This window comes from Cnephaeus nilssonii (assembly GCF_951640355.1).
Source record: "Cnephaeus nilssonii genome assembly, chromosome: 15".
NCBI classification, from domain to species: Eukaryota; Metazoa; Chordata; class Mammalia; order Chiroptera; family Vespertilionidae; genus Cnephaeus; species Cnephaeus nilssonii.
In genome coordinates this window covers 7,168,601-7,190,382 of record NC_137086.1, presented here as the reverse complement: position 1 = coordinate 7,190,382, position 21,782 = coordinate 7,168,601, and the positions used below count along the sequence as shown (strand labels likewise).

The window sequence follows — 21,782 nt, the reverse complement described above, 5'->3', positions numbered from 1 at the left end:
GGGAGATGGGCGCACCATGCAGATGATGTTTTGTTGAGTTGTACACTTGAAACCTTTATGGTTGTGTGAACCAGTGTCACCCCAATAAATTCAATGAAAACAAAACAAAGAACATCTTCAATTCAGGTTTAAATCATCTAAAAAGTTTTTTTATTAAAAAATCACCTCTGGTTGCGTCAAGATAAATGGATGCTTTTCATTCCCTTTTTCAGGTAGCTGGAAGGGACAAGATTTCAGTGCACAGAGCTGAGGGATGATGAGTGGGAAGATGAGCAGTTTAATCGCTGTGTCTTCTCAGGCCCGAAGCCACAGTTTACATGAGAGAGCACAGATATTCCTGTAGGAAGCTACTAAGGGCTGTTTGTAAAAGGAATGAAGACTTAAACAGTAAGGGACAGAAATCAGGCCTGGAAAGAAGCAAAATGTATGGGCTCAGGTCGTACCATCTCAGGAAAGACTGGCTTTCTGTGACTGAGCTGTGAGGGTCTGATCGTGTGGGCAGCGCTGCCTTTCGTCAGGGTCAGGGCATTCCATGCATCCACTCATTAATGGGAGTGGGAGCAGCAGCTTTTATATGACCCTTTGCTATTTCCATAGTACTTTTATATACCTCTTGTCATTGGAGGCTCATAACGACTCTGAGGTTTTTTCATTCCTCATGTTGCAAACGGGGAAAGCTGAAACTCAGGGGAAGTGATTTTTCCAGGGTTGGTAAACTAGTGAGTGATCGAGCTTGCATTTGAAACTAGATTTTAAAACCCCATTTCCTGTGTTGTTTCTACAATGCTCTGTTCTTGCTGCTCTGTTCTAAAACACAGAACATTAACATGATTTTCTTAGATGAAAATGAAGCTGAACTGTCTGGTGAACGTCACCGGCGCCATCAGCATCGCTGGGATCCACTGGTACCACGGCGCCGAAGGCTACGTGGAGCCGGACTGCCCCTGCCTCGCGGTTTGTTTTGACAATGGGCGGTGCCAGATAATGAGACACGAGAATGACCAAAGTATGGAATTGTTTTGTCATGTGGAGAACTAAAGAATGTTTAAAAATTGGCCTTCAGATGATAAGGTTCCCTAGGCTAAGTGCTGTACCACAGCTGCCTGCTTTCTTCTTTTTGACTAGACCCTGTTTTAATCGACACGAACATGTGCGTGGTCAGCATCCAGTGGAACCACAGCGGCAGCGTGCTGGCCGTGGCAGGCACCCAGAAGGCCGGCCTGCAGGACCGGGACGTCAACATCGTGCAGTTCTACAGTCCGTTCGGGGAGGTACATGCAGTCAAGATTTTGTCTCTTTCTTTCCATTTAAATATGCAGTGAATAAGGTGGGGGGAAAAGAATGGAGGAAATGGTACAAACTTGTCACATTTTTTGTAAGGGACATTTTCAGTAAAAATATCAGGTGTATGTCTTTGAATGATCCTCATTATAAGTCTTCATAGTTCTGTTTTCTCATGGAATTTATAGCACAACCTATATATTTAGAAAGCCAGATGTTTCACATGTGATCTGAATATGCATCTGTGTTTGCTGCTGGTTTTTGAGTTGTTTTTGGTGTAATGTAGTTGTTTCAGATTAATTTTTTGGATTTTTACTGTGATATATTACATGTGCATAGATAATATATATATGTATCTGTCTGTCCTTTCTCCAAACTTCTCATTGTTTTAACTTGTTGTGAAATAATCAATTATTTTAAGAAATGTCTATCTTAATAATTAATCAAAGGTGATCCTACATTAAATGATAAGCATTGTTTTTCATAAATGCATGTTATCCTCAATAGTATTATTACTACATTTAATTTTCAAAAAGGAGAAGTAATATATTGTGAATTTTAAAGAATTTAGAAAATGAGAACTTATTAGTAACCAAACTTAATAAATTTTTACCTCATTTATTTTCTAACTCTGGAATATATTCAATCCCTTTTGGATATCCTGGTGGTTTCTTTAAATTCACCATGCACTTCAAAAATATGTATTTTTGCTACACAAGGCTTTTACCAGTTATTTTAATATTTTACTTAACGATGTGTTTTTTTCTTTCTTAGTTGCACATAAAAATAAAGATAAAATTTGATACTGAATTCTTTGGCTATAGTTTGTAAATTTCTCTTACCATATGTATGATTTTTATTATAAAAATTCTAGGAAAATGATTTTGAAGTGAATAGCACTCTTCCACAAAATAATTTTCATACCAGTTTTGATCCCTGTGAGGTGATTAATGGTAATTTGTATTTTATTTTATCGTGATACTTTAGGTTAACTAGAACTATATTTTCAGTCTCTAGGCACTTTGAGGGTTTCTGGAAAACAGATATCTGCACTATCTTGGGAAGGAGGTGGATTGAAAATTGCACTAGCTGTTGACTGTTTTATATATTTTGCAAATATTCGACCTGATTATAAGGTGAGTATTATGAGCAGTTGTAAAAAAATGCTGTCTTTTACTAAATAGTTTTGTTATAGCTCAAAGTAGAATATGTTTCTTGTATCTGTACATAGCCTGTTTGTTTTAGAGACGAGCTAAAAGAAGGCTTTTTAGTGTGAAGACCTTAGAACTAGTAAGTTTTTCCAGGAAATTATATGTGACTAGTAACATCACTCCAACAATCAGGGTCTCACAGGAAACAGATGGCACACTCAGAGGAGTCACTGAGAGTGATGAAGGGCTTATTACAGGGGTCTGGCCAGGGTTAAGGGGACCAGTGAGGGACGGCACAGCAAGTACCTAGAGACTAGCAACAGCGGGCAAGGTGGGGAAGTGTTGTTCTGGAACCCACTAGCACTGTGGCTGTGCAAGAGGAGCCCTCTGCAGGAGCAGAGCCACTGCCAGCTGGCAGGGCAGAGGCAGCATGGGGGTGGGAGGGAGAAAATGCTTCCACCCTCTCTCCACCGCTGGTGTCTTCTCTTGGCCACACCAGAAGGCAAGGTGGCCCAGGGAATGGAGTTCATAGAAGTCGGCCTTCAGGGCACAGAGCAGGGTAGAGAAGGGCAGAGAAAGGATCAGAGGAGCAATGAGCATAAGCAGATTAAGAGTATTTTATTTTATCTTAAATTTAACATCTGATTCAAAACAAATTCTGAAGCATGAGACTGAGCTGGTAAACTACAAGTATTTGTTATTAAAAAGACTTATCTATCTAATTTTTAAAGGGCAAAGAACCTTGGAGAAATGGCTGATTCTAGGACTAGTGTGGGGAAAGTACAAGATAGCTGGAGCATCTTACAGTTCCAGGAAGTCAGGAAGTGCTCAAAAAACAAGAGCATGGGGGTGGGCCAAAGAGACGAAGGAGCCAGTCAGAAAGAGCTCCCAATGGCCAAAGGTGGAGTGATTTGAGCAACAAAATAAGTGATGTAACACTGGATTGTAACCCAAATTATAAAAAACTAGAGGCCCGGTGCACGAAATTCGTGCACAGGGGAGGGAGGGGGTGTCCCTCAGCCCAGCCTGCACCCTTTCCAATCTGGGACCCCTCGAGGGATGTCCGACTTAGGGATCGAGCCTAAATGGGCAGTTGGACATCCCTCTCACAATCCAGGACTGCTGGCTCCCAATTGCTCGCCTGCCTGCCTTCCTGATTGCCCTTCACTGCTTCTGCCTGCCAGCCTGATCATCCCCTAACCACTCTGCTGCCAGCCTGATTGATGTCTAGCTGCTCCCCTGCCAGCCTGTTTGCCCCCAACTTCCCTCCTCTGCCGGCCTGGTCACCCTTAACTGCCCTCCCCTGCAGGCTTGATCACCTCCAACTGCCCTCCCTTGCAGGCCTGGTCCCTCTCAACTGCCCGCCCTTGCAGGCCTGGTGCCTCCCAACTGCCCTCCCCTGCTGGCCATCTTGTGTCCACATAGGGGCAGGATCTTTGACCACATGGGGGCAGCCATCTTGTGTGTTGGAGTGATGGTCAATCTGCATATTACTCTTTTATTAGATAGGATAGAGGCCTGGTGCACGGGTGGGGGCCAGCTGGTTTGCCCTGAAGGGTGTCCCAGATCAGGGTGGGGGATCCCTTGGGGCGTAGGGTGGCCTGAGCAAGGGGCCTGTGGTGGTTTGCAGGCCAGCCACGCCCCCTGGCGACCCAAGCGGAGGCCCTGGTATCTGGAATTTATTTACCTTCTACAATTGAAACTTTGTAGCCTGGAGCGGAGCCAAGCCTCCTGCTCACTCCGTGGCCGGCAGCCAGTTCTGTTGGGGTTTATGTATCTTCTATAATTGAAACTTTGTAGCCTTAAGCGGAGGCCTGGGCCAGCCAGGGTGTGTGGAAAGCTTTGCTTCTTCCATTGCCAGGGGCAACCCTAGCCTCCCGCTCTTTCCAGCTCCGTGGCTGCTGCCATTTCTGTTTGGATTTGTTTACTTTCTATAATTAAAACTTTGTAGACTTGAGTGGAGGCCTAGGCCGGCAAGGGCAGGCGGAAAGTTTGGCTTCCTCCATTGCCTGGGAAACCCAAGCCTCCCTCCTGCTCTCTGTGGCTGTAGCCATCTTGGTTGGGTTTATTTGCGTACTCACTCTGATTGGCTGGTGGGCGTGGCTGGTGGGTGTGGCTTTTGGGTGTAGCAGAGTGATGGTTACTTTGCATATTACTCTTTTATTAGGTAGGATGTCCAGGAATGCAAACTGATATAAATAACTTACATAAATAAATGGGGGAGACCAAACAAATCTTCCTTAACCAAGTATTCAAATTTACTAGGCAACACCCTGTTCAAGAAGTGCAGTGTAGTCCCCCCCCTTTCCCAATTTGAGTGTGGGGTGCATTTAGTGACTCACTTCCAAAGAGTACAGAATGAAAAGGGGGAAAAGGAAAGTAACTTTACAGTGGAGAAACCTGGCAAACACTACCTTGTCCAGGTGATCAAGGTCCGCGTCCTCAGGGATGTCACGTGGGTATTGCACACCTCGATGTGACCTGACAGAAGAGCCCCTCACCCCTGTGGTGGTCTTCCTAAAAACTGACTATCCTGATCCGAGCATGGGAAAAGCATCAGACCAACCCACACTGAAGGACATTCTACAAAACACCTGGCCAGGACACCTCAAACTGTCACGGTCATCAAAACAAGACTGAGAAGCTATCGTGGCCCTGGGAAGTCCAAGGAGATACGATGACTAAATATAGGATGTCCTCAATAGGGCTCTGAGGAGAAAAAGGACCTCAGGGAAGAACGGATGAAATCCAAATAAGTATGGGTTTAGTGCAGTGGTTGGCAAACTGTGGCTTGCGAGCCACATGTGGCCCTTTGGCCCCTTGAGTGTGGCTCTTCCACAAAATACCACGGCCTGGGCGAGTCTATTTTGAAGAAGTGGCATTAGAAGAAGTTTAAGTTTAAAAAATTTGGCTCTCAAAAGAAATTTCCATCCTCGTACTGTTGATATTTGGCTCTGTTGACTAATGAGTTTGCCGACCACTGGTTAGTGAATAGAACTTCATCAGTGTTGCTTTCTTAGTTGTCACAAATGTTCCATGGTGATGTAAGATGTTAATAGGGGGCATGGGAGAGGAGTATGGGGAACTCTGTACTATCTTTGCAACTTTTGTATAAATCTAAAATTAGAGTAAAATTAAAAAAAGTTATCATGGTATAAAAAGTAAACGTGGCTTAGCTTTGAATAGTACACACAGTCATAATAATATGGACTCTGAATATTGATTTGTTCAAAATTACATGTAAATATATTGGGAGAGTTAGCCGGAAGGGAAAGCACTAAGTGTGTGAGTAATTAATTCTTATGCAACATGGAAATAAATACCGAAACCGTTACAGCTGAAAGAGTAGTAAAGAGCGGCCCTGGGAGAAAATAATGGGAGCGAAGTGTCTGCATTTTGCTTTTGTTTTACATAAGCCCTGTAGACTAATCCTATCTAATAAAAGGGTAATATGCAAATTAACAGTCACTCCGTCACAAAGATGGTGGCGCCCATAACCACAAGATGGCAGCACCCAGTCCTCTCAGCCCTGCTGGAGTCCCCCAGTCCCGGGGTGGGGGCGGGGAGGCGGCCGCTGAGAGCAGGCTGCATGAGCAGCCTGGCGGAATGCTTGCTTCATCACCGTGGCAATGGGCCTCTGGCCAGGGGCGCGGAGAGCCTCTGTGCAGAGGGCGTGGAGCAGCCAGGCCCCACAGAGAGCTACTGGTGCACGGATTCGTGCACAGGGCTACTAGTTTGACTATAAACTCTGTGCATATGTTACTCTGATAAAAACAAATATAAAAAATGTGGGTGGGTGGGAAAAAGCAAGGCATCTGAATTTGAATTTGGCTTGGGGACCAGAATTTAAACTTTTGACAGGGGTCACTCTTCCTATTGGCCCCCATACAGCTGTTACTGACTATTGAAAAAGCTGAAATTGTCACCGAGGCCTACATCTTACCATTAAAATAAGGACAGTTAAACAACTAATTTATTTTTGCAATTTTTTATTTCTTTCATAACCATCTGTATTACTCTTAGATTTTTTGTTATTTTAATGAGAAAAGGTATTAAGCTGAATGTTCAGTTCTGTCATCCATTTCTGAAGAATATATTTTGTCAGAACTGATAAACCACATGTCTGTAATATTTCTATAGTAAAAATGTAATAACGTTTTTTCTTTCCCAGTATTAAATGTTTTTTTTCTCCTTTTTCCATCTTTTCTTCCCTTCTTCCCTCCTCCTTTTCCCTCCCTTTCTTCCTTCCTTTTTTCCTAGTGGGGATATTGCTCAAATACTATAGTTTATGCTTATACCAGACCTGATCGCCCAGAGTACTGTGTTATATTTTGGGATACGAAAAACAATGAGAAATACGTTAAATATGTGAAGAGTCTCATTTCTATTACTACCTGTGGAGATTTCTGCATTTTGGCTACGAAAGCTGATGAAAATCTTCCTCAGGTAGGTGTTCCTCGATATTAAAAACTTAGATGGGCCAACCACTTGGCAGAATTGGGCTATAGTTACCTACTCGCAAGCATGGCCTCTACACCGGCAGGTCCAGCGAAGTAGTGGTTCTCTTGGTCATGTCTGGCTAGACTTCTGTTGGAAATTATATGACCCCATTCAGTCAATTAATCCACTGACATTTTATATTGATCTGTTCAGTACTGAAGCTTTTTGTCTCTGAAATGTATTTAAAATACCACAATCCTCTTCCAACTTAAAAATCCCATAAGCAAAAATGAATAGGCAGATGTCTAGTATAAATGCCCAAGAAATTATATAACAGTGACCATATAACACTGGATAGCTGTGATGTTGAGAAATATACTTTTATTCAGAGTTATATTGCTTTAAAAATCAGTTTGGTAGCACAAAATAAATAATATAGTTAATGCCCTTTTTAAAAGTATGCTAACAACTTAAGTATTTACAGAAGCATGTCAATTTTTCAAAAACGGATTACCATTGTCTTTGGCTGTGTTATAAATTATTTTATCCCATGAAAAAGTATAGAGTTTTTGGTTTAAAGTGGCCATTTGAACAGGCACATTTCCCCCTGAAACTCACTAAAACAGGGTATTTTTAAAGAAGCCATAAACCCATGGGGACTAGAAAGAGAGAGGAAACATCAACCTAGTTGTGGAGGTTAGAGCGGAGGTGGATTGGTGGCAATCGCCCGAGCAGAACTAAGAGAGCTCAAGCCGAACTCATCAGAGGACAAAGCAAGAGCAACAGTTTACCTCGCAGAGCCCCGAAGAGACACAGCTCTTGATGGTACCTGGTCAGAGAAAGAAAGAAACAGAACAGCAGTTTGGAAGCAGCAGAGGTTATGCAGGAAGGAGGAAACAAAACACAACAAAAGGCATATGAAGAAGCAGGCTCCTTCCCCTCTGCTGAGCTCATAGGCAGCTGCCCCTCCTCACCCAGGGAGACCGAGGTCACTCTCCAGAGAGGATAACAAGAGTGTGTGCACGGAAGGCCACCCAGTAAGGTCAGGGGAGGGAATCTGCTGAAAGCAAGGCGGTGACATACAAAGTTTACTGCTCTGTGTCCCCGGTCGTCTTTTCCCACTTGGCTCCTAGAACACTGGTAGCTAAACACACAGCATCCAGGTAGGAGATTGGAAGAGCCCGGAGAAAAGACCTCTGAACGCACTCACATTGGGAGTCCCAACTCAAACAAAGCAGAACAAAACAAGAAGTACCATTATAAACGTGTCCCTTAGATCTGTGGAGGTATTTACCAAAAGGATGGGTTAAAAGATGAAAATAATTACTCTAGGGAGTAAGAAATGGGAAGTTAGGGGAGAAGTGTATTTTTAGTAAGAAGTCTCGGAATTACTTGAGTCTGAGCAAGCAAATATAAGAAAATTAAAAAATACAAGTTATTTGTGGTATTTTGTGGCAGTAAGTAAGCTTAAGTAGTGGAAGAGTAAATTATGGTAGTATACCTTTTGTCATTTAGATTATATTTATGAAATTAAATTTTACTTGAGATGCTGGAAAAAGAAAGATAAAGTCTATATGTAATAGCACATAGAGAATTGGTTAATTTGAAATCATTACCCTAATCAAGAGAACATCTACGGAAAATAACATTCTTAATACAGAAAAATATTACTAACAGTAAAAATAATCACTTAAAAATAATATGATGTAAAGTGTGAATTATGCTTGATTATTTTCTTAATATGAATTATTGGTAATTATTTGAATATGTGTTAACTAATGGGCATTTTGAGTCATTTTCACTAGGTTGGATTATGTTTTTTCTAAATTCACTGAATTTTTCTGAATTTCTCCATCATTTATATATTGCTTCAAAGGAGGAGAGCGAGACGGAAACATTTGGTGCAACGGTAACAAGTTAAATTAGCTCTTAAAGCTGATCATAGGAAAAAAATTATTATTGATATTATAGCTGATCAGGAATTTTACAAGAATAAATAATCAAAGTAGCCAGTGTATTTGTGTTTCTTAAGTAGCCTCTTAAAAACCACAATGTTCCAATATTGAGAAATTAACTTTGGTTTAGATTTAATTAATATTTCTTTATTTTTAATGCTGTAGATTATATTTCTCTGCTGTTCTTTGACTTAACAATTTTATCCATTATCTCTCAGTTAGTGATACTTGAAAAAGAGATATGCTATGTTAAGCATTATTTCCTTTATCATCCTTAAGCAGGAGTTCTGATACCTTTTGTTTTATTTTTCACAGTTTGTGCTAGTTCTTTGTAATTCTATTGGTACACCCTTGGATCCCAAATACATTGATATTGGTAAGGAAATGTTAATATTTATTACTTCTTTAATCAAGGTTTATTTGTAAAGCTAATTAATAACTAAATAGTGGTATTATTAAATTAGAATGGTATTCTCCAAAACAAGGAGGAGCATACTTCCTGGTTTGCCAGGCGCAGTTTATGCCTGTCATCATGGAACAATCATTTCACTGAATTACCCAGAAGTTGTCCTGGGAAATACAATCAGTTATAAGGTTACTTTATCTAAATGCCATAATAATCTCACAACTGCTATGCTGTCATCATTTGCTTTAAATAGGAATTATAATTGTATAGGGATTGATATGCCACATAATGATTAGTGTGCAACAAACAGGATTATAGAAAGAATTTTGCCCTTAACCTTAAACCACTTTTATTATTAATAAACTGCCTGTAAATACCTCTCTTCTATTAAAAACACTTAGCTGCTTGTAAAAGTGAGTTTGCCTTTTTCAGAACTTTCCAATGAAATATGTCTGTTAATAGGGACAACTTTAAAAATGCCTGAGTTTTTGTTTTCAGATATTTGTTACTTTAGATATACCATTCCCTGTATCCAAATGCTATGAAGGTAACCATTAAAAAATTACAAGTCTTATTCTAAGTATTTTGTTAAAAACCATTACCAAATATTTTTCTACTGTTTCACTGTAACTTCCAGAAGTAATGGTTTTCTTTGAAAGCGTATGGTAGTTTATTGGATATGGTATTAGAAAAATGATTAGATTTCAAAAGCTGAAAACCCATATGTTCTGAATCTGAGAACTAGACATTTATTTTTCCCCCTCCAGATTTCACATTTGGACTTAACAATCAAATGTTAGTGTCTGCCTTCTAAGTGTTTTATTGTGCTGAGCGCTTTGGGTAATACAAGCAAATGTGGGAAATCATTACTGGCCTCAGAGATTTTATACTTTATATTTAGGGACTTGGTAACTCACTTTTATATTTTGAACTGCTCAATTTCATGTCTTAAATTCGTTGCTACATGGGCATATTTATATGTATATGTACATGGTGTCCCCCCAAAATGTATACATACTTTAACAGCTCAATTTTGAAAATGAAATGTATTTTAATAAACACTGCCTTTGTAATTATTCAAAGTGTGTGTATACATTTTGTTGGCATACCCTACGTGTGTGTGTGTATGTTAGTGTTCCTTGTTAAAAGGCTTAGCTTAAAGTTATTACAGACGTGTCACAGAATGTCTTCATTTATTAGAAACAAAGTCTAAGGGGTGGATTCATCAACCTTCAGATTATATGCTTATTTTTTCTTTTTCTTTTAATATCAAGTTTTAACATAGAATCGTAATGATGATAGTATAAGCTTCAAAGCAATTTTGATTGTACATATTCTATTTTTTAATGAAGCCACATGTAAATTCTTTACCTTCATCAAATGGGAAATGCTTGAGGCATGATTATTTGTAGTTTTGAGTCTAGAAACTTTTTTTTTTTTTTGCAGTCTCTGTGGCTGAAGTTTTAACAAACAGTTCTTTCATTGGTTTACTGCCAAAGTAAACTCAGCCAAGACTCAACATTTTTTTTTTTCATACTGTAAAATTTCTTTTTTAAGTTTCTGTGTCAAATTATTATGAGGACTGGAGGCTAAAGCAAAAAAAGTATGTAACAGATGTTGTTCTAGAAAGAGTAATTTTTGTTTTGTCGCTTACTCTTCCTCCTGTCAATTTCTATAGAAACTTTTGAAAAGAACTTTAGTTCGTAGGACTCTGTTGTATTGTACCTGTAGGAGTTAGGTACCCTTTTTTTTTTTTTTTTTTTTGGTGTTCTTCCTTTGATCCCTCAAAATATCTTTGGTGTGCTTCTGTTCCAAGTACTTACTCTGCACTGATTGTTGATTTTCTTCTCTATCTTCCCCCATAAGATTTTGAGCTTCTTAAAGATCTACATCTATTAATTTCTGTATCCCCACTACCTAAGACTGTACTTGCCCCATAACAAATGTTTATTGAACATATGAAAATATTTAAAATACATTCCATTTATTTAGTAAACCATCAATGAATATATATTGTTTCATGTACTATACTGGGTACAGGGAGGGCTAAGAACTTAATTATGGCATTTCTGTAGGATGTCTAAATAAATAATTAAAATATAGTTAATCCATTGAACAATGGCCATCAGTCCCCTGCTAGGTGTTGTGCTAGGTGCCGGGTAAGTGGATATCAGTGTGTGAGGACATCAGGGACATCTTATCAACTGAGAGGTTTCATTTAAGCCGAGTTGTGAAGGGCACTCCTTCAGGTGACATTTAAGGAGAGAAAACTGCATTTGCAGGGGAATGAAGGCATGCAAAGTGCCTGTCCGGGGCCTGTGCTGCAGCCGTTGTGGCGGGAGCAAGTAGGAGCTTTCTGAGGACGGGCCGCAGCACAAGCACCGAGCCTTCTGTGTATTCAGAGAGGGGTCGTTTAATGAAAACATTTCAGTGCAGCCTCAGTTTACCAGCTCTTTAAAGGGCTGAGCAGTGAATAAAAAGGAAATTGGGGGAACATTACCGATGCAGACATTTATTTCAGTCCTCTGCATGTGAATATTACTTTCTTAAAATGTTTTTCCAATAATCTTTGTAGATATTTTGAGTTTCTCTTTCCAGATATTGAATAGCTGAGAAGGACATGGAGTGCTTTTATCCTGGTGTGTTTCTTCCTAACTATCCTATCTGCTGAAATTTGTTCTTCTGACTGTGTCCTACTGGTTTAGTTCTAGGAAACTAAACACTAATCTACCTGGAGGGGTGGATCTTTTAATAGAGATCTAGCACATTTATGTTGATAGGGTTAGCTACCCATGTCAATTTGCTGAAATTACTGCCATATTGATTCAAAAGAACCTACTAGTATGTTTTAGATATATTTGTATTTTTTTTTTGTATTGACTAGTGGATCTGAATATGGCTTTATTATAAAAACCTATGTGGGTAATACCAGTAAAACAAAAATAGCAACCACACCTAAGGCTAACCCTTAACGAGAGGCAGTGTCCCCTAGTGGTTAAGAGCATAGATTTGGAGCCAGATTAACTGGGTTAATAATACTATCTACCTGAGAGTGTGGTTGTGATGTAATATTTTAATTTTATATGAATATAATTATGTTATATATTATAACTATAACTATCATTAATATATTAAAATATATGCCTAGCATAATTTTGAAAAATTCAATAAATACAGACTTTTAAAATTGTTATTAAGCATTTATTCTATGCCAGGCACCATACTATGCTCTATATTTATTATTTTTTTAAATATTTAAAGCAACTCTAAAGGGTGGTATTATTATCTTCAATTTACAGTTCAGAGAGAATAAGGCCACAGAGTTAGCAAATGCTTTTAATTTGAATCTAAGAAGTCTGACGTTCACTGTAAAGTATAACATTTTAATTTTGAATTAATCAGGCTAATGACAAACTTGTGATTACTTAGGATGAATCAAAATAAAGGGACATGAGTATCTATAATAATAAAAGCGTAATATGCTAATTAGACCAGATGTCCTTCTGGATGAAGCTGGGGCTGTGAGGGAAGCCCAGGTCCCGGGTGCCAGAGGAAGCTGGTGCCAGCAGCCAGGGGAAGGAAGGCCTACTCTTGCACGAATTTCGTGCATCGGGCCTCTAGTATTTTATAATTGTAGGTAAACATTGTTTAGAAAAATGCTTTCATATGCTTATAAAAATGATGTTTTATTGGAAAGCAGTTATAGTTTGTAGAACATTACATCACATTAAGGGCTGTCATGTGACAGTAATTACAGCATCAGTCTCTGTGAGAAAATTTACGAAGAATTCACAAACGTCTTATGATTTAGCGACGGGGTCATTGAAAGCTGAGCAGAGCGGGCCTGGCTTGCTGAGTCATTGCATTCAGCTCCCACCAGGACTGCCTTTGCTGAGTCATTGCATTCAGCTCCCACCAGCTTTGCCAGGACTGCCTTTCAGCCAGTTGTTCCCACAGGGAAGGCTTCTGTCTCCCTCTAGGGTTTGGAAATAGTACACATTTTAATAGAAAAATCTTAGACAAGTATAAGGAAAAATTTTTTAAAAATACGATTCACTATACTGAGTTATTTGCATATAAAAATTCTTGAATTTGAATTCCCAAGTTGTTAATCTATTCATTTAACATCATACCATGAGTCTAGTTTCTTCAGTTTCTAGGTCTTTTACTGCCTTAATGTCTTTTATTTGGCCTGTGGCCTGAATGCCATAAATGGCAGCTGCAATTAACACCATTTGTTTATTCTGGCCATATAAATGGTGACTTTTCATAATAATTATGAGTAGAATACTAATTTTTGTACCATTTAAATCATTACTTTAGAAATTAGGTACTAAAATGATCTTTTATGAAGGGCTTTTTTGTTTTTATATATTTTGTGTGAGTTTATGTTTAATTTTATGTTGTGTATTTTGTTTGTGACCTTGGACAAGTATTTTACTTTTTAATTCTACATTTCTTTATCTGTAGGATGGATTTGATGAGACTATCTGTTTCATTAAAGGGTACACAGAAGGAGCTTCACTAAATGTGCTCTAAGAAGTAGAACATATAAAAAGAGTTATATGTTTAGGAGAATATATTCCTAAATTAGGAAGGGACTTTAGGGAATTTTCTTTCTTTCTTTTTTCAATCCTCACCTGAGGATATGAGAGAAAGGGAGAGTGAGAGAGGGAAACATCGATGGGAGAGTGAAACATCCATCATTTGCCTTTTGTTAGCTTCCCAACTGGGGATCAAACCTGCAACCCAGGTATGTGCCCTGACTGGGACTTGAACTGGCAACCTTTCGGTACACAGGATGTCACTCCATCAACTGAGCCACTCTGGCCAGGTTTTCTTTTCTAAACTAATGAGGAAATATAAGACATATGAGATCAGAGAGAAGGTGTAGTAAATGCCTACACCAAGCAGTAATGGTAGTGGGGAAGGGAGGAAGGACTTGGATTTTATTTTTCATTCATTAGTTAATGGACACGTGGGCTGTTTTTACTTTTTGGCTATGATGAATAATGCTGTTACGAACATTTGTGTATGACTTTTTATGTGGACGTAAATTTTCATTTCTCTTGGGTATACCCAAGAGTGGAATTGCTGGGGCATATGGTTATTCTGGGTTTAACATTTTGAGGAACTGCTAGCTGTGCACCACTGTACAGTCCAACCGTTTCTCCACATCCTGTCAATACTCAGGTCTTGTGTGACTGCTTGATTCTAGCAGGTGCGGTGGGTGTGAAGTGGTACCTTGTGGCATTTGCCTGATGGCTAATGCTCTTGAGCAGCTTTTCATTTGCTTAGTGGTCATTTGTGTATCTTCATTGGAGAAATTTCTGTCTGGATCCTTTGCCCATTTTTCAATTGGGCTACTTGTCTCTGAAGTATAAGATTTCTTTACATTTTCTAGATATAATTCTTTATCATGTATTTGATTTGTAAATATATTTTACGTTTTGTGGGTTGTCTTCTCAGTTTGTGGATGGTGTCCTTTGAAGCACACATGGTTTTTAATTTTGGTGAAGTCCATTTTACCTACTTTAGCTTTTGTTGCTTGCGCTTTTTTGGTGTCATATTTAAGAAACCATTGCCTAACCCAAGTCACAAAGATTTACTCCTACATTTCTTTCTAAGAGTCCTATAGTTAGGTCTTTGACCTATTTTGAATGAACATTTTTTTGTATGGTTTTACAAGCTTTTGACTCTCAGCTGATTTCCCAGACTGTGTGGGGTATGTTGTCTGTAAAAGGAGGGGTTGAACTTGGGGATCGCTGACGTCCTTTGCAGCACATTCTGAGGTTCTGTGCGACTGTAACCTAATTGTCCCAATGTTTTTTAATAGTTCCATTATTTGTTGCAATGACCAAAACCCATGTGATAGCAGCTTCAAAAGAAGCATTTTATATCTGGCAATATCGTGTGTCAAAGAAGCTCACAGCGTTGGAAATTAATCAGATGACACGGTCTCGGAAAGAAGGGAGAGAAAGGTATGTCTCTTGGTGCATATTTTTTAGAAGCTCAACCGTATCATATTTATAATATTTATTTTTTATTTCTTCAAAACCTGTAGAGAATTTTTACAAGTTTCTTTGAGCCGAACTGACAACATATGCCAGGGAGCAAGCTCTCAAATGCTGTCCTCAACTAGTTCACGTTAAAATCACACAGCATTAGTTATAAATTGTCATGCCTGAGAACTGTAAATTGTTTTGATGAACACAAATAATATTTTCCAGTTAATCTAAATATCTTTCAAATGTATCTGTTTAAATTTATCAAAATAAAAGAGAGGTAAGAGTGGTGTAATAAAAGAAAGCCCTTAGAGATGAAGACTGGAAATTTGTGTTTTTATAAGGAAATGGCTATTCTCACCCATCTCCTCTCACCTAGTTAGGGTTACGATCTTCTACTGAAATATGGTGATTCAGCTAAGGCTGGTGTGTGAGTGGTGCGGATCCTTCCGGGACAGGAGGGGGTGATTCTAGTGTTCTTCCCCTAGGAGAGGCAGGTCCTTAGACACAGGCATGGACGAGGTCTTAGATCGGGTGCACTGGTCACGTGGCTTCTGTCTCTCACCTGATAGGTAGATAATTTCTACCTTTATAAGATTCAGCATTGTCAAGAATTCTTTAAAATAACAGCATTTATGTTAAACTAGAGGTCTGGTGCACAAAATTTGTGCACTTGGGGTGGGGGTGGGGGGTCTCTCAGTCCGGTCTGCATCCTCTCGCAGTCTGGGAGCCCTTAGGTAAGGTGACCAGATTTTAACCTTTTGCACTCGGATGTCAAGTGTGACTCGACACGGTTAGCATTAAAATAAAGGAATCGAGAAAAAAGCAAGCGAGTGCAAAGGGTTAACATTGGTAAAGCGGGACACCATTGACGGGTAGGGGGGAGGGTTCTTGATTAAAAATTTAGTCTATATGGAGCAACTAAAATTTTAATAGAATTCAAAAATAGTATTGTAATATATATTTTTAAATTTCAACATAAGTACAATTTACAAATATAATAAATAAAAAATTATGTATAGTATTATTTTATTCTTTGGCATATTTCTCATTTGAGTGAATTTTTTTTAGTAGATTGCTGTCGTTGTTTAAAAGGTCATGAATTTGCCGTAATGTAAGTCGTGTCACTTTCAAGGCTGGTGCTAGACTTTTTGCCGCCACTATAAAATATAAATAATACGAGTACTGTCTGCTAAATTCAAGAAAATTTATGTATTTATGAAATAAATAAATTACTTACCTAAATTATCTGAATAGCTGATTTGTAATGACATCACTTGTTTAACTAGCTTACTAGCACGCAGTACGATGTGTATCGTCTGAGAGACAGTTACAAAATGTTTTCGTCATTGCCAATCCCAAAAAATGCCATTGTTCATTTAGTCCAAACAATGGTGGTCGAATTCTAACAACTGATCAACAATGCGAACTTTGATAAGCAGTTCTCGATAATCAGTTCTCAACAATTATTTGTTATAATTAAAGTTTAACATTATAAAATTAACAAAAATAATATAAAACTCATATCCTGGCTAAATAGCCACATGGCCACCGAAAACCGTATATTCCCTTCCCGTTCTCCCGCCATTCCCTAGCTTGTCGTGCATTCTTTCCAAAAATCGGGACTTTTTTAAAATGCCGAGGGACGCGGGACAAATTGTTAAAAATCGGGACTGTTCCGCCAAAAGCGGGACGTCTGGTCACCTTACCCTTAGGGGATGTCCAACTGATGGCTTAGGCTGGCGCCTCCTAAGCCGCCAGTCAGACATCCTTAGCGCTGCCATGGAGGCAAGAGAGGTTCCTGCCACTGACGCTGTGCTTGCCAGCTGTGAGCCCGGCTTCTGGTGCACTGACCACCAGGAAGTAACTCCTACATTGAGTGTCTGCCCCCTGGTGGTCAGTGCATATCATAGCAACCAGTCATTCCACCATTTGGCCTATTTGCATATTAGCCTTTTATTATATAAGATAAAAATATTCATTGGTGTCATCCAATCCTTTAACTATTCTAGAGATTATGAAATAGTATAACCTTTATATTATCTTTGAAATTCTGATTTTCCCCCCCAGAATCTATCATATTGATGATAATCCTTCTGGATCAGTGGATGGAGTGCTTGATTATAATAAAGCCATTCAAGTAGGTGATTTTATTGCTGTCATCAAACATTAATATGTGTAGATTTGGAAATACTATAATTTTATTTTGAGACCAGTAAAATAATTTGTTTCCAGAGAGAGATATCCTAATAATTCTTTAAAATTTTTTCTATTCTGAAAACCATTTTCTAGATCTGCTACTTTTTCTTCTTTTGATTTTTAAAAACATTTTATTTTAAAATAATTGTAGGCTCACAGGAAGTTGCAAAAATAGTACATAGAACTTCTTTACCCAGCTTCCTTTAAATGGGACATTTTATATAAATGTAGTATAATATCACAGTCAGGAAATTGACACTGGTAATATTACTGTTAAACTATGATCCGATTCCTGATAGTTTGCATGTGTGCCTTGTGCTAGCCACTTCTTCATTTTCACACCTCCTCTCTACGCCATCCCTGTTCCCTGGCAACCACTAATTTGTTTCCCTCTCTAGAGTTTTGACACCCTGAGAATGTTTTATGAATGGAATCGTATAGCATGCGACCTTTAGAGATGGGCTTCCTTTCACTAAGCGTAACCTCTTGAGTGCCATCCAGGTTGTGACAGTGCCAGGCCATCTCCCTCCCCCATTTTGGCATGGTGATCCTTCTACCATCTGTTCATCTTTTATGACTAAGCTCAGGTTTTTGCCTCCATGCTCCTTCCTCTGTGATCTCATAACTACTGGGTGAACTTCTTTTAAAAAAAATATTTTTATTGATTTCAGAGAAGAAGGGAGAGAGAGAGAGATAGAAACATCAGTGATGAGAGAGAAGCATGGATCGGGTGCCTCCTGCACGCCCCTACTGGGGATCGAGCCTGCAACCTGGTTGATGCCCAGCCAGGCCCCAGTAGACTTTTGACTAATCTCTGAGGGTAAAGATTTCATCCGAGTATCTCTAGTGCTTAGTTTAGTGTCAGTTTAGTGTCTGGCACATAGCAGGTTAGTAAAAGTTTGTTAAGTTAGTAAATGTATTGTTGAACTGCATACTGCCTTATACCAGATTAGTCACCTAATAAATATTTGTTAAAGAATAACAAATTGATTTATTTTAGGGCACGAGGGATCCAATTTGTGCCTTAACTGCATCTGATAAGACGTTGATTGTGGTAAGTTGTGAAAAAAATTGAGTAATAGTTGTTTAAATTGTAAAAATAGAGCAAAGCATCATGTTTTGGATTTGAATATCATCTTATGGGGTACTTTGTGTTTAATTGAATCCAACATAAGAAATAAGAAAGTCTTAAAAAAAAAGAAAGTCTTAAAGATTGCTTCACAAATTGTTCATCTTTTGGAAAGAGCTGTTTGTAAAAGCAGTAGAATGAGGGTCAGTTGGGGAGAGGAGAGCTTGACACTGGGTTGAATGAGCCCTCTAAAGGGTTAGCAGAAGTGGGGCGGGTTGGATGGTGGTCGTAGGTTTAGAGGTTTCCTCCTCTTTGTCGCCTGCTAGTTTACATTGGAGAAAGTGCTTTGGCTCAGCTACTTTTGTAAGATTTAGGGTGGAGAGGTGGTGTGTTTGCTAGCCATTAAAATAAAGAAGTACATGGCAAATTTTTGCTGAATTTTTCAAATAACATCAGTGTATAGTGTCTTTTCTTGAGTTCTGACATTTGAAAATATTAATTTTAGAGATAAATGTTGACTTTGACATAGTAATGCTGGTAGAGTCACTGAATTGGAATTATGGAAACGAAGCCTTAAGGGTGTCTGTGTCCAGTCCTAGTTATGTGCTTTAGCCATTAGTTAATTTAAGGGGGAAACAATCTTAAGAACGTGGTATTCATTTTTCCTCACCGAATGAACTTGGTGTATGTTTTCAGCAGTTTGTCTTAGGTCTGTGGAATCTCTTCTTTTCTCTTTTGCTATATGAGGGTGGCTTTTAAGTAAACATTTGCGTGTGTTTCTGACATTTGCAGAAAATAATAACTTGCAATTCAAAACAATTACAAAAATTAACCTAGCTCCTAAATGAGAACCCACCTATGAGAAACACATTGAAATAGTTTTAATATCAGCCAAAAGTTTCGATGGAGAAGATGCCCTCTGCATTGAACACCTCTTCCCACTGTTGCAATGTGAACAGTTTTTAGAACTTTGACTTTTTCAAACTTTTTAAGCCACAGGACCACCTTTTTCAAAACCAAAATCTTATTTTGTTGATATATTAAATATTTTAACGCCCATATGTCCCTTTTATACATTAGAAAATATCCCCCCATCCCCACCCCCTGGCTCTCCCCAGCCTTTCTGATCGGCCCCTCCTGAGAGTCACTGTGCAACAGCAGCGCTGCTCTGTGGCAGGGAAGGGACAGGGGAAGACTGGCTGCCAGGAGCCTCCACTGTGCCCCATGGCCTGGGCTCGGCTTGGGGCACAGAGGGTTGGAAAACCGTGGTTCGCTCCTTAAGGCCCGCACAGAGTTGCATAGGAACTTACACTCTATTTCATTTTTAAGCACATTTAATACTGATTGTATCACTGCTTTCTGATAATCTTCCTGACACATATCAGATAGACTTTCTGCAGCAACTGTTTCATCCAGTGATCTTATATATGAAATGTAATGCAGTAAATGCTTTATATTTTAGCCTTTAATGTACCCTGATTATTACCCTAGACCAGTGGTCGGCAAACTCATTAGTCAACAGAGCCAAATATCAACAGTACGATGATTGACATTTCTTTTGAGAGCCAAATTTTTTAAACTTAAACTTCTTCTAATGCCACTTCTTCAAAATAGACTCGCCCAGGCCATGGTATTTTGTGGAAGAGCCACACTCAAGGGGCCAAAGAGCTGCATGTGGCTCGCGAGCCGCAGTTTGCCGACCACGACCCTAGACAACTATAAATAACGCTAAGTATTTCTTCCTTGTGATATAAGAATGTGTATATTATTGAAGAACTAGATTTTTTACTTCTTTTTCGAATGCTACATGAAAACAATTGGATCACCTCCTGCCACTTTTAAAAGGTTTTGGTTAACTTAGGAGAGAAATATGTACTCAGTAACATGATTCACTATCACAACGGGATTTGCTATGATACCATCACTTTGATTTTGAAACAAATTATGAACATATAGAGAGACCTGTAGTTGTAATTTAATATTGACCTTTAAAATATTGTGGAAATTTGCTTAATAATCAAAAGTAACTTCCATAGGGTCGTGAATCTGGCGCCATTCAGAGATACAGTCTTCCTAATGTTGTTTTGATTCAAAAATATTCCCTTAATTGTCGAGCCAACCAGTTATCGCTGAACTGCAACTCTAGGTAAGTCTGAGGGCCCCCCTCAAGTAGACGTGGACGTTATCAGTGTGGAGTGCTAGATTTATGCAATAAATGCAAAGATATGTGTGTGTTTAAACTTGCCTTATAGTTCTGTGTGGTTTTACTATACTGTATTTGCATTTAAATATTTATATTTTTGGTACTGTATTTGGTTTAGATGTCTTTCTCTAATTGGGCAAAACATAGAAATGCTAGTGCAATGTTCAAGTTATTTATATGCCTGTTGCTTTAATCTCCTTGGATATCTTTTCCTCACAAGGAAGCAAAATGGAGAGTAGTCCATGTCTTCTATCCGATTTGTAAAACCGTGGTTAAAGTCAGCTTTTTATTTAAAGCCATTTCTGCCTGGATTGCTGGTCATCATTACATTCATGATCGCCGATAGTAATGTTAGCATTCTCCCCCTTCTCCGATTTCATTACGTGTAGCCGTCTTGCCATCATAGACAACTCAGGCGTCCTAACCTTCTTTGACTTGGATGCACGGGTAACAGACAGCACGGGACAGCAAGTCATTGGCGAGCTGTTGAAATTGGAGCGAAAAGATGTCTGGGATATGAAGTGGGCCAAAGATAATCCTGATTTGTTTGCAATGATGGAGAAAACGAGAATGTATGTTTTCAGAAACTTGGATCCTGAGGTAAAGACAAGAAATGAGCATTAACGGTACATAAATCATAACAGTACAAATACCAAGATCTGGGTATTTCTTCTTTGTTTCCTCAAGAGGTTTATTGGTATTGTCTGCATGAATTTCTGAAAGTAAACAGAAACATTTCCGTGGAGTTTAATGTATTTGGCCTTACAGGGGAATGATACCGTCCTTTACATATTCTCTGCGTCCTCTGAGCATCTGTGCCTGTGGAAAGTGATTGCTAAGTAGCTTTAACAGAGCAGCCTTCTTCTTCTTAAATTTGAGCTTGTTGTCTGGCTTGGCCAGCACTTAGGTTTCTCTGAGATTTACAGCTGGATGAATTTTTATAACCGTACCACTGACTGGGTTTCTTCATAAACCGTGCTGTACTGTTCTCACTCACGGGGACCTGCTGGCTGTGGTCCCGTGTGGTTAACTCACCCTGCTATTCATTCCTCTGCTTTATGTTGAAGAAGGAA

At 39.0% G+C, this 21,782-nt stretch overlaps 1 protein-coding gene across 2 annotated transcripts in view; it reads left to right on the top strand.

Moving 5' to 3' along the window:
• WDR35 (WD repeat domain 35) overlaps positions 1-21,782 on the top strand; it is a 46,685-nt gene that overhangs the window by 8,981 nt on the left and 15,922 nt on the right. For both annotated transcript variants that reach the window (XM_079792134.1, XM_079792135.1), the window contains exons 7-16: positions 841-1,006; positions 1,126-1,271; positions 2,292-2,417; positions 6,693-6,878; positions 9,143-9,203; positions 15,070-15,214; positions 17,309-17,378; positions 18,438-18,491; positions 20,543-20,652; positions 21,099-21,309. In XM_079792134.1, coding sequence (XP_079648260.1) covers positions 841-1,006; positions 1,126-1,271; positions 2,292-2,417; positions 6,693-6,878; positions 9,143-9,203; positions 15,070-15,214; positions 17,309-17,378; positions 18,438-18,491; positions 20,543-20,652; positions 21,099-21,309 — 1,275 coding nt within the window. The remainder of the gene's footprint in view (positions 1-840; positions 1,007-1,125; positions 1,272-2,291; positions 2,418-6,692; positions 6,879-9,142; positions 9,204-15,069; positions 15,215-17,308; positions 17,379-18,437; positions 18,492-20,542; positions 20,653-21,098; positions 21,310-21,782) is intronic.